Raw genomic sequence first — 20,148 nt, 5'->3', positions numbered from 1 at the left:
CTCTCTCTCTCTCTCTCTCGCTCTCTCTCTCTCTCTCTCTCTCTCCCTCTCTTTCTCTCTCTCTCACCAGACTCATTTCATCTTTAAAAAGTAAAAAAGTAATGTTTTCATGCTCGCAGATATGATTCTTGATATGTTAAGACAATAAAGATCTGTTTACCAACTCAGCTGTGTTTCCATGGATATTATTTTTATATTATTCATTAACTCTGTGACAGAAACATGAAAGTGATTATGTTTACCTGTGATATCCTAAAGATAGGCAGGAGCTAGGTGTGGATGTTAAGATGAAAAGAGGCAATTTTCATTTCCATTTCTTATCACTCTTTGCATGACTGCAGTAAAATTGCTCTCATGTATTGTTTGGAAATTTCTCTCTATGGTTACACGTAGATAGATAATCCAATGTTTTAACCCAATGATCCCTCATTACTAAAGTGTCCTATTGGTAAAGCCTCTGCCTGTGTCAAGTTTATAGTGTATCCAGAAAATATGCTGAATCTTTGTAATAAATCTACAAAAGTTGTAAGAGCATCTCAGGAGTAGAAATAAAAAGCAGGATATCGTCAGCATAGAGGGATATAACATGAGTGTGAACTTAAGGTTTGACCCCTGAAATATTTACATCTCATCCTTCTGTCTCTGCAAAGCGCTCAAGCACTGAGGCAAATAAAAAGGATGACAACAGACACCCTTGGTGTGTCCCCCTTTCCAAGTAAAAGCTGGAAGACTTCCTTAGAAATTAAAAGGAAAAATGATCACTAACAGAATGTTGTTCAGTTTTCTGAGACTGAATGAATCACAACAAGTCTAGTTTGTGTTTGTGTTTGCACTGAACCAGTCTTCCCAGGCTTCCCAGTCTTGGTTTGAGAGGATGGAGATGGAACAGCTGAGTGGTTGGGAAGGACACATAAAACCTTAAAAACAAGTATAAAACACCAACACGAGGACGCCAAACTCTCACTGCCGGTCGCTGCGTGCGCATGCCAGTGAGCAGGTCGGAAATGTATTTAGGAGCGAAACCATTTAGGGCCTTGTAAACAAGCAGTAATACTTTGAAATCAATTGTATACTGTACCGGGAGCCAGTGAAGTGTTCTCAGTACAGGAGTAATGTGTTCGATTTTCCTAGTCCCAGTTAGCACTCTGGCTGCAGCATTCTGGATGAGCTGGAGCCTACCTACTGTCTTTTTGGGAAGTCCTGCAAAAAGGGCATTACAGTAATCTAATCTGCTGGAAATAAATGCATGGACCAGTTCTTTAGAGTCAGACTGGGACAGGAAGCTCCTAAGTTTGGAAATGTTTTTTAAATGGTAAAAGGCTGTCTTCGTAATAGGGATGCACGATATATATCGGGCCGATAAATTATTGGCCAATAATGGGAAATTTATATTATTATGTATTATTCCGATAATGAAATTATAGCCGATAAATAGAGCCGATAATACGAAACCAATATTGCTTTCATTGACTTAACAAGCGCAGCACGCCGTTGTCGCGCTCATGACGTCAAACTGCTGCACCTGGGTAGAGCCACGCAGTGTGTGTAGACTGTGTAGAGAGCCAAACATGTCATCGCCGGTGTGGAAGTTTTTCACAGTTTTAGAGGAAGACAACACGATTGCAATTTGCAGTACATGTTCCGCAAGGGTTCCGAGAGGAGGGAAAAAGTCTACGAGTTTTAACACAACAAATCTTATAAGTCACCTGAAAGGTCGTCATCGCAACGAAGATGTATTGAAGGAATACAAAGCAGCCAGCGTTGGCACACAAAAAAAAAAGCGAGTGCGGTACTGCCTATTCAACAGGCATTTGAAAACTGCAGGAAGTTTACTAGAGACAGCCCAAAGGCTAAGGCAATTAATGACAAAATCACGGAATTTATGGCACTTGATGACCAGCCTTTTTCCGTGGTAGAAGGATTTCGCCTGCTAATGGCGCATTTGGAACCCCGGTATACTCTCCCAAGCCCCCGCTACTTTGCAGACGTATCCCTACCTGCCCTGTATGATGTGGTCGCCACACACATTCATAGTCTGATCGATACCAACGTAAGCGACATAAGTTTTACCACGGACATATGGACTTCTGACGTTAGTCCAGTGAGTATGTAGATTAGGGAACAACAATAGAAAACTCTTGTCTATTTGGGTGAAAATGTGAATGTATACAAAACGAGTTGTTTACAAGGAAAACTCCTTTGGATACCTTTAAGCATAAAATGACATAGGGGCCAGTCTACTATATGCCTTTTGTCACTGTGTTTTATCTGCAGACTAAGCAGCCATAGGCTTTCGGTTCTATAAAAGCCTTTATTTTTGTATTGAGTGATGCACTTTACTACTAATAATAACCTGTATTTAATACATTGACATGTCTGATTTGACAGATCATGTCAAAGGTCATGCACAAACTACAGGTTATGAACTTATTTTTTAAAATACAAAAATGTGAAATTATCGGTTATCTTATCGGTATCGGCCATGAGAAGCAGGTAATTATCGGTTATCGGCTGAAAAAAATCCATATCGTGCATCCCTACTTCGTAATATTGGTGATGTGATGCTGGAAGTTAAGATTGGCGTCCATAATAACACCCAGGTTTCTGACATGCTCACTGTGCTTTAGAGACAATGATGACAACATGGATAGGATCTCCTGCCTTTGTCAGGACAGCTTACTTTGCTAGATGTTGTTGTGCTTTTAATGGGTCTGATTGGGCTTCTTCACTGGAACTGTCCTCTTCATTTGGGGGAACTTTCAGGTTGTTGAGGTGGGAGGTGGGCTGTTTTAACTTCAGAAGGAAAACTGGTAGAGACACTATGAACCACATCAAAATGGCAGGATAGGAGAAAGTAGTTATCCACCCCCTAATGATGTTGACCCTGAACCCCTATCCCATCCCATTCATATCCTAGTGTTCATTAGTAAGGCTAGACATACCAGCACTATGTTGAGGCCAGGTTTCAGGTCTGTAAATCCAGCTAATCTGATCAGTATGCCCCTCCAAAACACAACTGCAGTTGCTTCAAAAACTGTTGCTATCAAGTTAATGTTACAGAATGTGAGATCCTTGAACAACAAATCTTTTATCTGCAGTGATTTAATCACTTCACAAAATGTAGACCTCCTGATGCGGACCTGGCTTAAACCAAAAGACGACTGTGCTCTAAATGAAGCTCCCAGTTATCCACGTTTTTATTTTTTCCCGCCTAGATTACTGCATTTCTTTATACTCCACCCTCAATAAGAAAAACCTTTTACATTTACAATTAGTCCAAAATGCAGCAGCCAGGCTTTTAACTTGTACAAGAAGAACAGAACACATCACCCCAATCTTAGCCTCTCTTCATTGGCTACTCATTAGTTTTAGAATCGATTCTAAGATTTTATTGATTACTTTCAAAGCACGGCTCGGTCTAGCTCCCTCTGACATCACAGACCTTTTAACCCCGTATGAACCAGAGGGCAGCCTGAGATCCTCCGGCAAGGCCCTTCTGGCAGTTCCTAGGTGGAGGCTGAAGACACTAGGTGGTCGTGCTTTTGCTATTAGGGCCCCTTCCCATTGGAACTGCCTGCCTGAGGATATCAGGAGGGCAAAGCGGCCTCCTTCAAATCCCTTCTTAAAACTCACTTTTTGAGACTTGCTTTTAAAACCTGATTCATTGCTTTTGTGTTCTTTTGTTTTTACATTTGCATATCTCATGTTGTTTTAATTCAATTCTTACTTTCTGTTGTTTTTCTGATTGTTAATCTAGTCTTTGTAAAGCACTTTGTAACTCTATTTTTAGTAAGTGCTATATAAATAAAGTTATTATTATTATTATTATAAATTCTCAACAGACAAGTTCTGTGTGTGTGTGTGTGTGTGTGTCCTCAGTGAACTGTATCAGTTCCTGCAGTAGCTTCCAGCTGCAGCAGTCAGTTCAGTCTGACTGAGGGAGGTTTTTGTACGACGCTTTATCACTGTGTGAACAGATACTGACTGTTGATATAGTGTTGACTCTGACAGTAGTAAACTGTTGCATCTTCAGCCTGGACTCCACTGATGGTCAGAGTGAAGTCAGTCCCTGATCCACTGCCTGTAAAACGACCTGGAATCCCTGATGCTCTCTGATTAGCATAGTAAATAAGAAGTTTAGGAGTTTCTCCATTTCTCTGTTGGTACCAGGATAAAAGGTGGTTGCTGCTCCACACCCGAACCTCTGGACTGGTTCGACAGCTGATGGTGACGGAGCCTCCCGGAGCAGACCTCACTGCTCCAGGCTGAGTCACTGTGACCTGGCCTCTGGACTCTGAGGATACAGAGACAAAAACATAAACCACCGTCATCGTTTTCTCCGTTTCATTTCAGAGGGACGGATGTTCATAGAGGAGAGGAGTTTGATTCTCTGGACTTTACCTGTGAAGCAGCAGCAGAGGAGAGTCCAGATGAGGATGGAGATCAAAATCATGTTTTGATGAGGAGGATTTCTGTGGCTTCTGTTGTCATGAAGGACAGCTGTCAGTCATCCAGTGTTCAACTCTCAGGACTATAAACTCTCCCAGAGCACTGGAGCATGGTGCTGCTGATGCAAAGTGGCTCTCTATGGAAATGCTCTGACTGACTCCAACAGGGACTTGGGTTACTCTGATGATGCTGTTTCTAAATGGATCAATCAATTTACCAAACTCTTGATTATCAATCCATCCAATGTAATTAATATGTAGATTTGGTTTGATGTTATTTTGTCTTGTTTAAGTTCACTGCTAGAGAAATAAATATCACTACAAGACAAATTTAACAGTATACAAACCAAAATTGATTAATGTAGGAATGTTGTGCTATTTGTGATAATTTAGCTAGTTATTACATGAGCTAGCTAGGTTTTACAAATTCAGCCTGATTTTGGTGAGTTTGTTGTTGTCAAAGTGAGAGAGCCGTGTCTCTCTAGAGTGAGAGGTTTTTGTACAGCGGCTCAATGAGTTTGTATCACTGTGGTTGACTTTTGGTGGAGGAACCAGACTGGATGTTGGAAGTAAGTAACCTATCTCATGTTTTTCGTAATCCATGAGCTACATTTTAATTTGTTACATATTCAGTGTAATTTAGAAAGCTACATATTCAATTTTCTATGTTGATATGTATTTTGTAAATGAGAAATTCCTTTCACCAATGAACAAACAATTTAATTAAATGAATCCAAATGGCCAATTTAATAATCATGAGACTTGGGCCAGAGGAGAAAGTATGTATTCCTAACAATTAATATAAAGTTGCTTCTTGAGGGCTTGTAGTTTTAGTTTTGTCTGACAAAGTGAGAGAGCCGTGTCTCTCTAGAGTGAGAGGTTTTTGTACGGCGGCTCAATGAGTTTGTATCACTGTGGTGGACTTTTGGTGGAGGAACCAGACTGGATGTTGGAAGTAAGTTTCTGCACAAATTTTAAACATCATATTATTTATTAAGGCTTTTATTCCTGTGTCTGAATTTTAGAAGTAGATATAAATATCCAGTGTGTTGACTTACATCACTTACAGTTAGCTTTCTTTTCTCTGTTTCTCTCCTTAACCATGGAGTCTAACTTACAGCTGCTTGACTACACTTTTGTTTTTACACATTGTAGACATACTGTGAAAAGTCAACAACTTGACCTTTAGAAAAGATGAATGAAAAACATTTCCAAAATTGCTTTTTAATCTTCAATTTTCACTTAAATGATTGTTGACAACTTGTGAATATTTGAAAATGTAGACAAATGTCTTATTTTGTCGCTTCAAGTAGACGTACGGTTTCAAAAGCTATTTCGAAATTTTCTAATTTTATGGTCATGATTTTATTGGTTCATACTTTACAGAAACACAGAGTTATGTTTCAACAAACCTCAAGAAAAAAATCCTATTTAAAAATGTATTTGTAATCCAATTTGTTTGCAATTTTTCCAGTTTCTAGTTTAATTTAAAATACAGTTAGAAATGTTTGCTGATTTAGAAAAGAAATTTTAAAATGTATCCAAATCTGTACTCCTTTTATTATGTAGTTTGATATATTCGTGGTCATATGAGGACTCTTTCTGTGCTGATATGCATGAGAGGCTTCTTAAAGGGAAGTGAAACAATGTGTGAGTGAGTGACTGGTGGAGCATAAAAAGCATCTGACAGAAAGTCCTTAAAGGGGAAAATCCACTCTCACACAGTAAAGGTGTCAAACCGCCCGGTGATTGATTGACAGCCGCAGCCTTCCTGTCCTCTAAGCTGATCGGTGTCTCCTAGGTGATGTCCGTCCCACCCTGACGGTGCTGCCCCCGTCCAGCGTGGAGCTGCAGCAGGGGAAGGCCACGCTCATGTGCCTGGCCAACAAGGGCTTCCCCTCAGACTGGAGGCTGGCCTGGAAGGTGGACGGCAGCAGCAGCAGCAGCAGCAGCTGGGAGGAGAGCAGGAGCCCCGGGGTGCTGGAGAAGGACGGCCGCTACAGCTGGAGCAGCACCCTGAGGCTCCCTGCAGACCGGTGGAGGAAGGTGGGCTCTGTGACCTGTGAGGCCACCCAGGGCTCCCAGTCTCCGCTCTCGGAGACACTGAGGAGAGACCAGTGTTCCCAGTCCTAACCTGACTCACTGGGACTTCTGCTACTGGTTTTACTCTGCTACTGCTCTCAGTCTGCACTCAGCACTGTAGTCTCTCTCTCTCTCTCTCTCTCTCTCTCTCTCTCTCTCTCTCTCTCTCTCTTCTCTGTCTCTCTTTCTCTCTTTCTCTCTCTCTCACCAGACTTATTACATCTTTAAAAAGTAAAAAAGTAATGTTTTCCTGCTCGCAGTTATGATTCTTGATATGTTAAGACAATAAAGATCTGTTTACCAACTCAGCTGTGTTTCCATGGATATTATTATTATATTATGCATTAACTCTGTGACAGAAACATGAAAGTGATTATGTTTACCTGTGATATCCTAAAGATAGGCAGGAGCTAGGTGTGGATGTTAGGATGAAAGGAGGCAATTTTCATTTCCATTTCTTATCACTCTTTGCATGAATGGAGTAAAATTGCTCTAATGTATTGTTTGGAAATTTCTCTCTATGGTTACACGTAGATAGATAATCCAATGTTTTAACCCAATGATCCCTCATTACTAAAGTGTCCTATTGGTAAAGCCTCTGCCTGTGTCAAGTTTATAGTGTATCCAGAAAATATGCTGAATCTTTGTAATAAATCCACAAAAGTAGTAAGAGCATTTTCAGGAGTAGAAATAAAAAGCAGGATATCGTCAGCATAGAGGGATATAACATGAGTGCGAACTTAAGTTTTGACCCCTGAAATATTTACATGTCATCCTTCTGTCTGTGCAAAGGGCTCAAACACTGAGGCAAATAAAAAGGATGACAACGGACACCCTTGGCTTGTCCCCCTTTCCAAGTAAAAGCTAGAAGACTTCCTTAAAAATTAAAAGGAAAAATTATTACTAACAGAATGTTCAGTTTTCTGAGGCTGAATGAATCACAACAAGTCTAGTGTGTGTTTGTGTTTGTACTGAACCAGTCTTCCCAGGCTTCCCAGTCTTGGTTTGACAGGATGGAGATGGAACAGCTGAGTGGTTGGGAAGGACACATAAAACCTTAAAAACAAGTATAAAACACCAACACGAGGACGCCAAACTCTCACTGCCGGTCGCTGCGTGCGCATGCCAGTGAGCAGGTCGGAAATGTATTTAGGAGCGAAACCATTTAGGGCCTTGTAAACAAGCAGTAATACTTTGAAATCAATTGTATACTGTACCGGGAGCCAGTGAAGTGTTCTCAGTACAGGAGTAATGTGTTCTATTTTCCTAGTCCCAGTTAGCACTCTGGCTGCAGCATTCTGGATGAGCTGGAGCCTACCTACTGTCTTTTTGGGAAGTCCTGCAAAAAGGGCATTACAGTAATCTAATCTGCTGGAAATAAATGCATGGACCAGTTTTTCAGAGTCAGACTGGGACAGGAAGCTCCTAAGTTTGGAAATGTTTTTTAAATGGTAAAAGGCTGTCTTGGTAATATTGGTGATGTGATGCTGGAAGTTAAGATTGGCGTCCATAATAACACCCAGGTTTCTGACATGCTCACTGTGCTTTAGAGACAATGATGACAACATGGATAGGATCTCCTGCCTTTGTCAGGACAGCTTACTTTGCTAGATGTTGTTGTGCTTTTAATGGGTCTGATTGGGCTTCTTCACTGGAACTGTCCTCTTCATTTGGGGGAACTTTCAGGTTGTTGAGGTGGGAGGTGGGCTGTTTTAACTTCAGAAGGAAAACTGGTAGAGACACTATGAACCACATCAAAATGGCAGGATAGGAGACAGTAGTTATCCACCCCCTAATGATGTTGACCTTGAACCCCTATCCCATCCCATTCATATCCTAGTGTTCATTAGTAGGGCTAGACATACCGGCACTATGTTGAGGCCAGGTTTCAGGTCTGTAAATCCAGCTAATCTGATCAGTATCCCCCTCCAAAACACAACTGCAGTTGCTTCCAAAAATGGTGCTATCAAGTTAATGTTACAGAAAGTGAGATCCTTGAACAACAAATCTTTTATCTGCAGTGATTTAATCACTTCACAAAATGTAGACCTCCTGATGCGGACCTGGCTTAAACCAAAAGACGACTGTGCTCTAAATGAAGCTCCCAGTTATCCACGTTTTTATTTTTTCCCGCCAAGATTACTGCATTTCTTTATACTCCACCCTCAATAAGAAAAACCTTTTACATTTACAATTAGTCCAAAATGCAGCAGCCAGGCTTTTAACTTGTACAAGAAGAACAGAACACATCACCCCAATCTTAGCCTCTCTTATTTATGGAAATACTTCATTAGGAATAACCCCTTGAGATGTACCATCTCGTTTTCAAGGGGGTCCTAAATGACAAAAACACAATATAAACAGACAAAACATTTAACAACAAACCCCCCCCCCCCAAAAAAAAAAAAAACAACAACCAATAAATATCAAATAATAAGACATACAAAATCAGGAGATCATACTTCAAGCAGAGCATGAAAAATGGATCATTCATTCATAGATTATAGAAAAGTATTAAAGTATTAATGTCAGTGATAGCATTAAGTAATAAAGTTATACAACATAATTATAGAGATGTTATTATGGACAAGTACAACTGATCCCATAATAAGAAGACAGGGTATTTTTGAACAGGTGGAAAGATGATATGGACAGAATATTTACAGGTAGATTATTCCAATCAGAGGGAGCTTTAAACATAAAGGCTTTCTTAGCTATTGACTTAGAGACTGCAGGAACAGAAAAAAAGAGCTGTATAGAGTGTCTCAATTGATAATCAGAGGAGAAGGGTGCCATAAACTGTTTTAAATAGTGAGGGTAATTGAAATGTATACATTTAAAAATAAACTGCAGCCAATGTCGCTGTCTTCTTATGATGGGAGAGGGCAAATTAAGAGTTTCATACATTGTACAATGATGAGTTATGAAAGGACAGCCAAGAACAAATCTGCATAGTCTATTATAAACTATATTGAGAGGAAGAAGATTAGTTTGGGATGCAGCCTGATGTACAACATCAGCATAATCTAAGATTGGTAAAATGAGTTCTTTCTAATAGTAAATGAAAAGCAGTTTCTGGCATGGTAAAGAACACCAATACCGAAGTTCATTTTCTTCACAATATAATTAATATGACATTTAAATGAGAGCTCTGAGTCTAGCAATAGGCCCAGGTATTTAGTGTGTTCAATTCTTTGCAGTGGCGTACCATCAAGACAGGCAATAACACATGAATAAGCTTTAGATTTGGATTTAATGTTTTGACGAGTACCAAAATTCATAGTGTGAGATTTAGATTTATTGAGTAGTAATTTATTAACTGCAAGCCAGTGTTGTAGGATATTAAAATCAGACTGCAAAGCTGAGTCAATCTGTATTAAATTAGTTTTAGATGTGTATATTACCGTATCGTCCGCATAAAGCTGAACAACATTCAGAACAAATCGAGGGGAGGTCATTAATAAAAATGGAAAAAAGAAGTGGACCAAGAGTTGAGCCTTGAGGCACGCCTCGTTGTTGTACTAATGTATCAGATTTGCTTCCTTGTATGACAACACATTGTTTTCTGTTATGAAGATAGGAATTGAACCAAAGTAAAGCATTACGTGACAGACCAACAGAGTAAAGTTTATCTAAAAGAAGGTAGTGATTGACCAGATCAAAAGCCTTGGTCAAATCAACGAAAATTGCACCTGTTAATTTACTATCGTTAGATGCAGAGAAAATATCATTTGTAAGTTTTAATAAAGCAGTAATTGTGGAATGATCTGATCGAAAGCTCTTCCCCAGCTACTCATTAGTTTTAGAATTGATTTTAAGATTTTATTGATGACTTTCAAAGCACGGCTCAGTCTAGCTCCCTCTGACATCACAGACCTTTTAACCCTGTATGAACCAGAGGGCAGCCTGAGATCCTCCGGCAAGGCCCTTCTGGCAGTTCCTAGGTGGAGGCTGAAGACACTAGGTGGTCGTGCTTTTGCTATTAGGGCCCCTTCCCATTGGAACTGCCTGCCTGAGGATATCAGGAGGGCAAAGCGGCCTCCTTCAAATCCCTTCTTAAAACTCACTTTTTGAGACTTGCTTTTAAAAGCTGATTCATTGCTTTTGTGTTCTTTTGTTTTTGCATTTGCATATCTCATGTTGTTTTAATTCAATTCTTACTTTCTGTTGTTTTTCTGATTGTTACTCTAGTCTTTGTAAAGCACTTTGTAACTCTGTTTTTAGTAAGTGCTATATAAATAAGGTTATTATTATTATTATTATAAATTCTCAACAGACAAGTTCTCTCTCTCTCTCTCTCTCTCTCTCTCTGTGTGTGTGTGTGTGTGTGTGTGTCCTCAGTGAACTGTATCAGTTCCTGCAGTAGCTTCCAGCTGCAGCAGTCAGTTCAGTCTGACTGAGGGAGGTTTTTGTACGACGCTTTATCACTGTGTGAACACATACTGACTGCTGATAACATGGAAACTCTGACAGTAGTAAACTGCTGCATCTTCAGCCTGGACTCCACTGATGGTCAGAGTGAAGTCAGTCCCTGATCCACTGCCTGTAAAACGATCTGGAATCCCTGATGCTCGAGTATTAGCCAAGTAAATGAGAAGTTTAGGAGTTTCTCCATCTCTCTGTTGGTACCAGGCTAACCAGTTACTACCATGAACCTGCTGACTGGTTCGACAGCTGATGGTGACGGAGCCTCCCGGAGCAGACCTCACTGCTCCAGGCTGAGTCACTGTGACCTGGCCTCTGGACTCTGAGGATACAGAGACAAAAACATAAACCACCGTCATTTTTCTCCGCTTCATTTCAGAGGGACGGATGTTCATAGAGGAGAGGAGTTTGATTCTCTGGACTTTACCTGTGAAGCAGCAGCAGAGGAGAGTCCAGATGAGGATGGAGATCAAAGTCATGTTTTGATGAGGAGGATTTCTGTGGCTTCTGTTGTCATGAAGGACAGCTGTCAGTCATCCAGTGTTCAACTCTCAGGACTATAAACTCTCCCAGAGCACTGGAGCATGGTGCTGCTGATGCAAAGTGGCTCTCTATGGAAATGCTCTGACTGACTCCAACAGGGACTTGGATTACTCTGATGATGCTGTTTCTAAATGGATCAATCAATTTACCAAACTCTTGACTAAGCATTTATGTAAGCTACATTTTTACAAACGAACACAAACACAAAGAAAAAGTTATTAATCTTGTAAATTTGGGGCATAAATTGAAAGTTTAGCTAGTTATTACATTAGCTAGCTAATGTTTTACAAACTGAGACTGATTTCAATCAGTTTGGGGGTTTTTTCACAGTGAGTGAACAAAACTAATTTGAATTTGTTAATTTATTTCCAACGTAGTTTAATATATTCGTGGTTATATGAGGACTCTTTCTGTGCTGATATGCATGAGAGGCTTCTTAAAGGGAAGTGAAACAATGTGTGAGTGAGTGACTGGTGGAGCATAAAAAGCATCTGACAGAAAGTCCTTAAAGGGGAAAATGGACTCTCACACAGTAAAGGTGTCAAACCGCCCGGTGATTGATTGACAGCCGCAGCCTTCCTGTCCTCTAAGCTGATCGGTGTCTCCTAGGTGATGTCCGTCCCACCCTGACGGTGCTGCCCCCCTCCAGCGTGGAGCTGCAGCAGGGGAAGGCCACGCTCATGTGCCTGGCCAACAAGGGCTTCCCCTCAGACTGGAGGCTGGCCTGGAAGGTGGACGGCAGCAGCAGCAGCAGCTGGGAGGAGAGCAGGAGCCCCGGGGTGCTGGAGAAGGACGGCCGCTACAGCTGGAGCAGCACCCTGAGGCTCCCTGCAGACCGGTGGAGGAAGGTGAGCTCTGTGACCTGTGAGGCCACCCAGGGCTCCCAGTCTCCGCTCTCGGAGACACTGAGGAGAGACCGGTGTTCCCAGTCCTGACCTGACTCACTGGGACTTCTGCTACTGGATTTACTCTCTCTCTCTCTCTCTCTCTCTCTCTCTCTCTCTCTCTCTGTCTCTCTCTCTCTCTCTCTCTCTGTCTCTGTCTCTCTCACCAGAATCATTACATCTTTAAATAGTAATGTTTTCATGCTCACAGTAATGCCAATATTCTTGATATGTTAAGACAATAAAGATCTTTTGACCAAATCAGTTGTGTTTCCATGGATATTATTATAAAAATAACTAATGTCTTATGATGCTGTCTTAATGGTAACAGTGGTTCCGTTAAATCCACAGAGACTGAGCTCATCTCAGGGTAAAGTGACTAGGATCGTATAAATACTGTACATATACTATACTACTATACTACTATAAATTTCTCTGTATGGTTACCAACAAATCCAATGTTTTAACCATTTAAATGGAAAATCGCCCAATGATCTCTCATTACCAAAGTGTCATATTGACAAGGTCTCTGATTTTGCCAAGTTTATATCCAGAGAAAATGCTGAATTTTTGTAATAAATCAGCAAAATTAGTAAGCTACATTTTTAGGATCAGAAATAAGAAGCAGGATATCATCAGCATAAAGGGATATAACATGAGTGTGATCTCCAGTTTTGACCCCTGAAAAATTTCCATGTGAGTTTTCGGTCTCTCCAAAGGGTTCGAGCACTGAGGCAAATAAAAGTGGTGACAAAGGACACCTTTGACCCTTTCCAAGGGTCCAAAAAGCAACTGTAACACATTTGTAAATGCTGAGGCCTGGGGAATATGATATCATAATTGTATCCATTTTATAAAATTATCCCTCATGAAAAAGGAAGCATCATCACTGACAGAGGGTTGTTCAGTTTTCTGACCTGAGGTTGAGTGGAGCACAACTCTAGTGTGTGTTTGTGTTTGGACTGAACCAGTCTTCCCAGTCTTGGTTTTGGAGGGTGGAGAAGGAACAGCTGATGGTTGGGAAGTTGACTTTCAACAGGTTGGAGGTCAGCATGGGGAGATGAAACAAAAACAGAGCTGGATCTGACTCACTGGAAAACATTTACATTGAATCTGTTCAACTCTGAGCTTGGGAGAATTGTTTTACTGAAGGACTCTCAGTATGTTTGTATTCAAATTTTACTTTTGTTGGAGAATTGTATTGATTTTGGAATAAACAATACTCAATATATTTGACTAAAAAATCCTATATTGAAATCAGTATTAATTTTATGAACACTATGCATTAAATTATATTATTTGACGAGATGAAATTATTTAATGTAACTTTGCACTGAGATTGTTGAGTTTGTCTGAAAAATACTCGAAAAAAAAAAAAAATAACAGTTAAATAATGAAAATCCTCTTCAATATGTATTATTGAAATTGCTAATTAAGTATCACTGTCTTATAATTTGTATTAAAATATCTAGCTTTATGACAATTTAAATTATATACTTAAAATGTGTTTGACTTTGAGTAAACTTAGACTCACTGTAATAGTGATCCTGTTTCAAACCATATATTAACAATATAATAATTAAAACTGTATTAAATACAGTGTTTTCATGATGAAAATGTAATTTTTGTATGCTGTTATGAACTGTTATTTTAGTCAGACCTCTAATGTTTTAGTTTCTCTGCAGCTGTTGAGTCAGATCAGTTCCTCTCCAGCTGAGGGAGGTTTTTGTACGACGTTGTATCACTGTGTGAACGGGAAGCTGTTACTCTGCTGACAGTAGTAAACTCCTGTATCTTCAGTCTGGACTCCACTGATGGTCAGAGTGTAGTCAGACCCAGATCCACTCCCACTAAAACGATCTGAAACCCCAGACTGACGGTTTGTAGCATAATAAATCAGAAGTTTAGGAGTTTCTCCAGGATTCTGAAGGTACCAGTGGAGGTAGCTACCAACACTGGTACTGGTTTTACATCTGATAGAGACAGTCTGTCCTGGTTCAACAGACTGAGATTCAGGAGACTGAGTCACAATGATTTCTTCTGATGAATCTGGAAAATATGAAAAAGAGGAGAAGGGTTATTAAAACAAATACAGCTTGGAGAAAGATGATCAATATCAAAACAGAAGAGTATAATTTCTTTAACATGGAGAATAGATGGAAGAAGGTAAATGCTGGTTGTTTCAGTGTTTCTCCATCATAGCAGAACATCACTCTGGTAAACCTGGTTGCATCCTGAAGCAAAGTTTTCAGAAGAGAGTCTCACCCTGAACAAGGAGCCCCAGGGTGCCCAGCAGTAGAATCTGTGACATCATCATTGTGCTGCCGGCGTGTCAGTGGCTCTGAAAGGCCTGGACAGCCACTGATCAACACTGGCCTCTTAACGGGTGGAGAGCAGAGAGGCAGGACCAATATGCAAACACACACACACACACACACACACACACACACACACAAACACACACACAGAGTCAGTGAACTGTAGCTGTCCTGAGCATATCATGGTGTTTCCCCCTCAGTGCTGGGAGCATTGACTATTTAAATGATCCTCATGTTCATGAGATTAATAGAAGGTCTTAATAAAGTGTCAGAGCGTTGTCATCCTAGAAGAGACCACTCCCACACTCCCATCAGGAGAGAAACACTATTTATTACACACAGGCTTTTAATTAGTTTTCACCTATTCCTCTTGTTTTTGACTGTATGATTCTTCTACAATCCCTTTTTAAATTAAAACCTGGCATCTTCATTGAGCCAGATACCCAGGTATTTATAGGAGTTGACGAATTCAAGTTCTGACCCATCCAGGGAGGAGATTTTGAGGGGGCAGGCGACTTGGGGTAGGTTCCGGTTGAAGACCATGCATTTTGTTTTTTTAGTATTTAGGAGAAGGTGAAGGTTGGAGAAGGCGTATTGGATACTGTTGAAGCTGTGCTGCAGGGAAGTCAGGGCAGTGTTCAGGGAGGGGCTGGATGTGTACAAAATGCTGTCGTCAGCATACAGGTGGATGTGAGCGCTGCCAGCAGCATGAGCAACATTATTTATGTAGATCTTGAATAGGGTTGGACCTAGAATGGACCCCTGAGGGACACCCATGGACAGGGACAGTGGGTCAGACAGGAAACCCTCAGCTCTCACAGACTGTACACGACCAGAGAAGTAGCTGTTGAACCATGCCAGACATTCCTCTGTGAATCCTATGTCCTTGAGCCTGTCAAGCAGGATACAGTGGTCCACAGAATCAAAAGCCTTTGCCAGGTCAATAAATACAGCCACACAGTACTCTTTGCTGTCGATGGCACATATGATGTCGTTTAACACTTTAAGTGTTGCAGAGACACACCCATAGCCGGTTCTAAAGCCAGACTGCATGATGGTGAGAATACTGTGGGACTCCAGGTGGTGGGTGAGCTGTTTGTTGACCAATTTCTCAAAGACTTTGGAGAGGCAAGGCAAGATGGATATGGGCCTGTAACAACTGAGGTCTAACTTGTCGCCTCCCTTGAAGAGTGGGATGACAGCAGCAGATTTCCAGTCCTGGGGGAATTTATAGGTCTGCAGGGAGAGGTTGAACAGAAAGGTGATGGGAGCTGAGATAATATGAGCCACTAACTTCAAGAAGAAAGGGTCTAGAGCATCCAGCCTAGCTGATTTATAAGGATCCAGTTTGAGCAGCTCCCCAAGCACCTCATTCTCCTGCACTGGCTGGAAGGAGAAGTGGAGGGTGTCTGGGGGAGAGGACCAGTGCTCGAAACTGAGTCAGCAGGGCTGACAGTAGGAGTGAGCATGGCAGCTACAAAGGCATGACCAACCCTAACAAAATGCTTATTGAAACAGTCTACCATTCTGCCTTTATCTGAGATGACAATGTAAAGACTCTCTTGACTTTCCTCTATCTAAATAAGGCTTCCTGATCCAGTTGACTGAATGATCCTCCTGATCTGTTTGGATCCTGACAGTCCAGATATTCCAGGACCAGCGTGGATAAGCTGTTTGGATCATTCAGCAGTGGTTTGGGGGTCGGCATCAGGACAGCTTACTTTGCTAGATGTTGTTGTGCTTTTAATGGGTCTGATTGGGCTTCTTCACAGTAACTGTCCTCTTCATTTGGGGGAACTTTCAGGTTGTTGAGGTGGGAGGTGGGCTGTTTTAACTTCAGAAGGAAAACTGGTAGAGACACTATGAATAACATCATCAATTCTCTGCGTGGGTGTGTGTGTGTGTGTGTGTGTGTGTCCTCAGTGAACTGTATCAGTTCCTGCAGTAGCTTCCAGCTGCAGCAGTCAGTTCAGTCTGACTGAGGGAGGTTTTTGTACGACGCTTTATCACTGTGTGAACAGATTCTGACTGTTGATATAGTGGTAACTCTGACAGTAGTAAACTGCTGCATCTTCAGCCTGGACTCCACTGATGGTCAGAGTGAAGTCAGTCCCTGATCCACTGCCTGTAAAACGAGCTGGAATCCCTGATACTCGCCGATTAGCCCAGTAAATGAGAAGTTTAGGAGTTTCTCCATCTCTCTGTTGGTACCAGGCTAAAATGTGGGTGCTGCCCGAAAGATAGACCTTGGGACTGGTTCGACAGCTGATGGTGACGGAGCCTCCCGGAGCAGACCTCACTGCTCCAGGCTGAGTCACTGTGACCTGGCCTCTGGACTCTGAGGATACAGAGACAAAAACATAAACCACCGTCATGGTTTTCTCCGCTTCATTTCAGAGGGACGGATGTTCATAGAGGAGAGGAGTTTGATTCTCTGGACTTTACCTGTGAAGCAGCAGCAGAGGAGAGTCCAGATGAGGATGGAGATCAAAGTCATGTTTTGATGAGGAGGATTTCTGTGGCTTCTGTTGTCATGAAGGACAGCTGTCAGTCATCCAGTGTTCAACTCTCAGGACTATAAACTCTCCCAGAGCACTGGAGCATGGTGCTGCTGATGCAAAGTGGCTCTCTATGGAAATGCTCTGACTGACTCCAACAGGGACTTGGATTACTCTGATGATGCTGTTTCTAAATGGATCAATCAATTTACCAAACTCTTGATTATCAATGTATCCAATCTATTTAATATGTATATTTGGCTTGATGTCTATAAACAAGTTCTTTACAAGAATTTCTTTTGTCTTGTTTAAGTTCACTGCTAGAGAAATAAATATAACTACAAGACAAATTTAACAGTATACAAACCAAAAGTGATTAATGTAGGAATGTTGTGCTATTTGTGATAATTTAGCTAGTTATTACATGAGCTAGCTAGGTTTTACAAATTCAGCCTGATTTTGGTGAGTTTGTTGTTGTCAAAGTGAGAGAGCCGTGTCTCTAGAGTGAGAGGTTTTTGTACGGCGGCTCAATGAGTTTGTATCACTGTGGTTGACTTTTGGTGGAGGAACCAGACTGGATGTTGGAAGTAAGTAACCTATCTCATGTTTTAAATAATCCATGAGCTACATTTTAATCTGTTACATAATCAGTGTATTTTAGGAAACTATGTATTTAATTTTCTATGTTGGTATGTATTTTGTAAATGAGAAATTCCTTTCACCAATGAACAAACAATTTAATTAAATGAATCCAAATGGCCAATTTAATAATTATGAGTCTTGGGCCAGAGGAGAAAGTATGTATTCCTAACGATTAATATAAAGTTGCTTCTTGAGGGCTTGTAGTTTTAGTTTTGTCTGACAAAGTGAGAGAGCCGTGTCTCTCTAGAGTGAGAGGTTTTTGTACGGCGGCTCAATGAGTTTGTATCACTGTGGTGGACTTTTGGTGGAGGAACCAGACTGGATGTTGGAAGTAAGTTTCTGCACAAATTTTAAACATCATATTATTTATTAAGGCTTTTATTCCTGTGTCTGAATTTTAGAAGTAGATATAAATATCCAGTGTGTTGACTTACATCACTTACAGTTAGCTTTCTTTTCTCTGTTTCTCTCCTTAACCATGGAGTCTAACTTACAGCTGCTTGACTACACTTGTGTTTTTACACATTGTAGACATACTGTGAAAAGTCAACAACTTGACCTTTAGAAAAGATGAATGAAAAACATTACTACTTTCCAAAATTGCTTTTTAATCTTCAGTTTTCACTTAAATGATTGTTGACAACTTGCGATTATTTGAAAATGTAGACAAATGTCTCATTTTGTCGCTTCAAGTAGGCGTACGGTTTCAAAAGCTATTTTGACATTTTCTAATTTTATGGTCATGTTTTTTTTTGGCTTATACTTTACAGAAACACAGAGTTATGTTTCAACAAACCTCAAGAAAAAAATCCTATTTAAAAATGTATTTGTAATCCAATTTGTTTGCAATTTTTCCAGTTTCTAGTTTAATTTAAAATACAGTTAGAAATGTTTGCTGATTTAGAAAAGAAATTTTAAAATGTATCCAAATCTGTACTCCTTTTATTATGTAGTTTGATATATTTGTGGTCATATGAGGACGCTTTCTGTGCTGATATGCATGAGAGGCTTCTTAAAGGGAAGTGAAACAATGTGTGAGTGAGTGACTGGTGGAGCATAAAAAGCATCTGACAGAAAGTCCTTAAAGGGGAAAATGGACTCTCACACAGTAAAGGTGTCAAACCGCCTGGTGATTGATTGACAGCCGCAGCCTTCCTGTCCTCTAAGCTGATCGGTGTCTCCTAGGTGATGTCCGTCCCACCCTGACGGTGCTGCCCCCCTCCAGCGTGGAGCTGCAGCAGGGGAAGGCCACGCTCATGTGCCTGGCCAACAAGGGCTTCCCCTCAGACTGGAGGCTGGCCTGGAAGGTGGACGGCAGCAGCAGCAGCTGGGAGGAGAGCAGGAGCCCCGGGGTGCTGGAGAAGGACGGCCGCTACAGCTGGAGCAGCACCCTGAGGCTCACTGCGGACCGGTGGAGGAAGGTGGGCTCTGTGACCTGTGAGGCCACCCAGGGCTCCCAGTCTCCGCTCTCGGAGACACTGAGGAGAGACCGGTGTTCCCAGTCCTGACCTGACTCACTGGGACTTCTGCTACTGGTTTTACTCTGCTACTGCTCTCAGTCTGCACTCAGCACTGTAGTCTCTCTCTCTCTCTCTCTCTCTCTCTCTCTCTCTCTCTCTCTCTCTCTCTCTCTGACTCAGAATCATTACATCTTTAAATAGTAATGTTTTCTTGCTCGCAGTAATGCCAATGTTCTTGATATGTTAAGACAATAAATACTTTTTCACCAAATCAGTTGTGTTTCCATGGATATTATTATAAAAATATCAGATATCCTTTGATGCTGTCTTAATGGTAACAGTGTATCTATTAAATACACACACTGAGCTTGTGTCAGGGTAAGGTGACTAGGATTTTATAATTACTGGTGATGATTTAAAAATAAATGATGGGTTATGTAATGCATTGTCACACATTCATTAACTCTGTGAGTGCAACATGACAGTGACTGTGTTTACCAGTGGTTTCCTAAAGATAGGCAGGAGCTAGGTGTGGATGTAAGGAGGAAATGAGGCCATTTTCATCATTGCTCTCATTTATTGTTTGCAAATTTCTCTGTATGGTTACACCTATTGGTAAGGCTTCGGATGTTGTTTGTTTATACTGTATCCAGAAAATATGCTGAAACTTTGTAATAAATCTACAAAAGTAGTATGAGAAATTTCAAGATTAGAAATAAAAAGCAGGATATCATCAGCATAAAGTGATATAACATGAGTGTGATCTCCAGTTTTGACCCCTGAAATATTTACATGTCAGTGTTCTGTCTCTGCAAAGGGTGCAAGCACTGAGGCAAAAACATGTGGTG

The 20,148-nt window shown here is 41.0% G+C and overlaps 4 pseudogenes and 1 gene segment (V, D, J or C); 3 read left to right on the top strand and 2 right to left on the bottom strand.

Moving 5' to 3' along the window:
• Nucleotides 1–1,502: 1,502 nt before the first annotated feature.
• Nucleotides 1,503–6,696, top strand: LOC144542839 (Ig kappa-b4 chain C region pseudogene; annotated as a pseudogene).
• A 4,258-nt stretch (nucleotides 6,697–10,954) lies between these two features.
• LOC144542838 (Ig kappa chain V region 3381-like) lies at nucleotides 10,955–11,314 on the bottom strand. The segment is given in 1 exon segment: nucleotides 10,955–11,314. A coding segment is annotated over 1 exon segment (360 nt).
• Nucleotides 11,315–11,952: 638 nt separating this feature from the next.
• On the top strand, nucleotides 11,953–12,433 carry LOC139928431 (Ig kappa-b4 chain C region pseudogene; annotated as a pseudogene).
• Nucleotides 12,434–16,706: 4,273 nt separating this feature from the next.
• Nucleotides 16,707–17,242, bottom strand: LOC144542900 (immunoglobulin kappa variable 4-1 pseudogene; annotated as a pseudogene).
• Nucleotides 17,243–17,971: 729 nt separating this feature from the next.
• On the top strand, nucleotides 17,972–19,536 carry LOC144542837 (Ig kappa-b4 chain C region pseudogene; annotated as a pseudogene).
• The last annotated feature ends 612 nt before the right edge of the window (nucleotides 19,537–20,148 follow it).

The sequence above is a fragment of the Centroberyx gerrardi genome, chromosome 19 (genome assembly GCF_048128805.1).
Source record: "Centroberyx gerrardi isolate f3 chromosome 19, fCenGer3.hap1.cur.20231027, whole genome shotgun sequence".
NCBI lineage: Eukaryota > Metazoa > Chordata > Actinopteri > Beryciformes > Berycidae > Centroberyx > Centroberyx gerrardi.
This window is presented reverse-complemented; position numbering and strand designations above follow the sequence as displayed.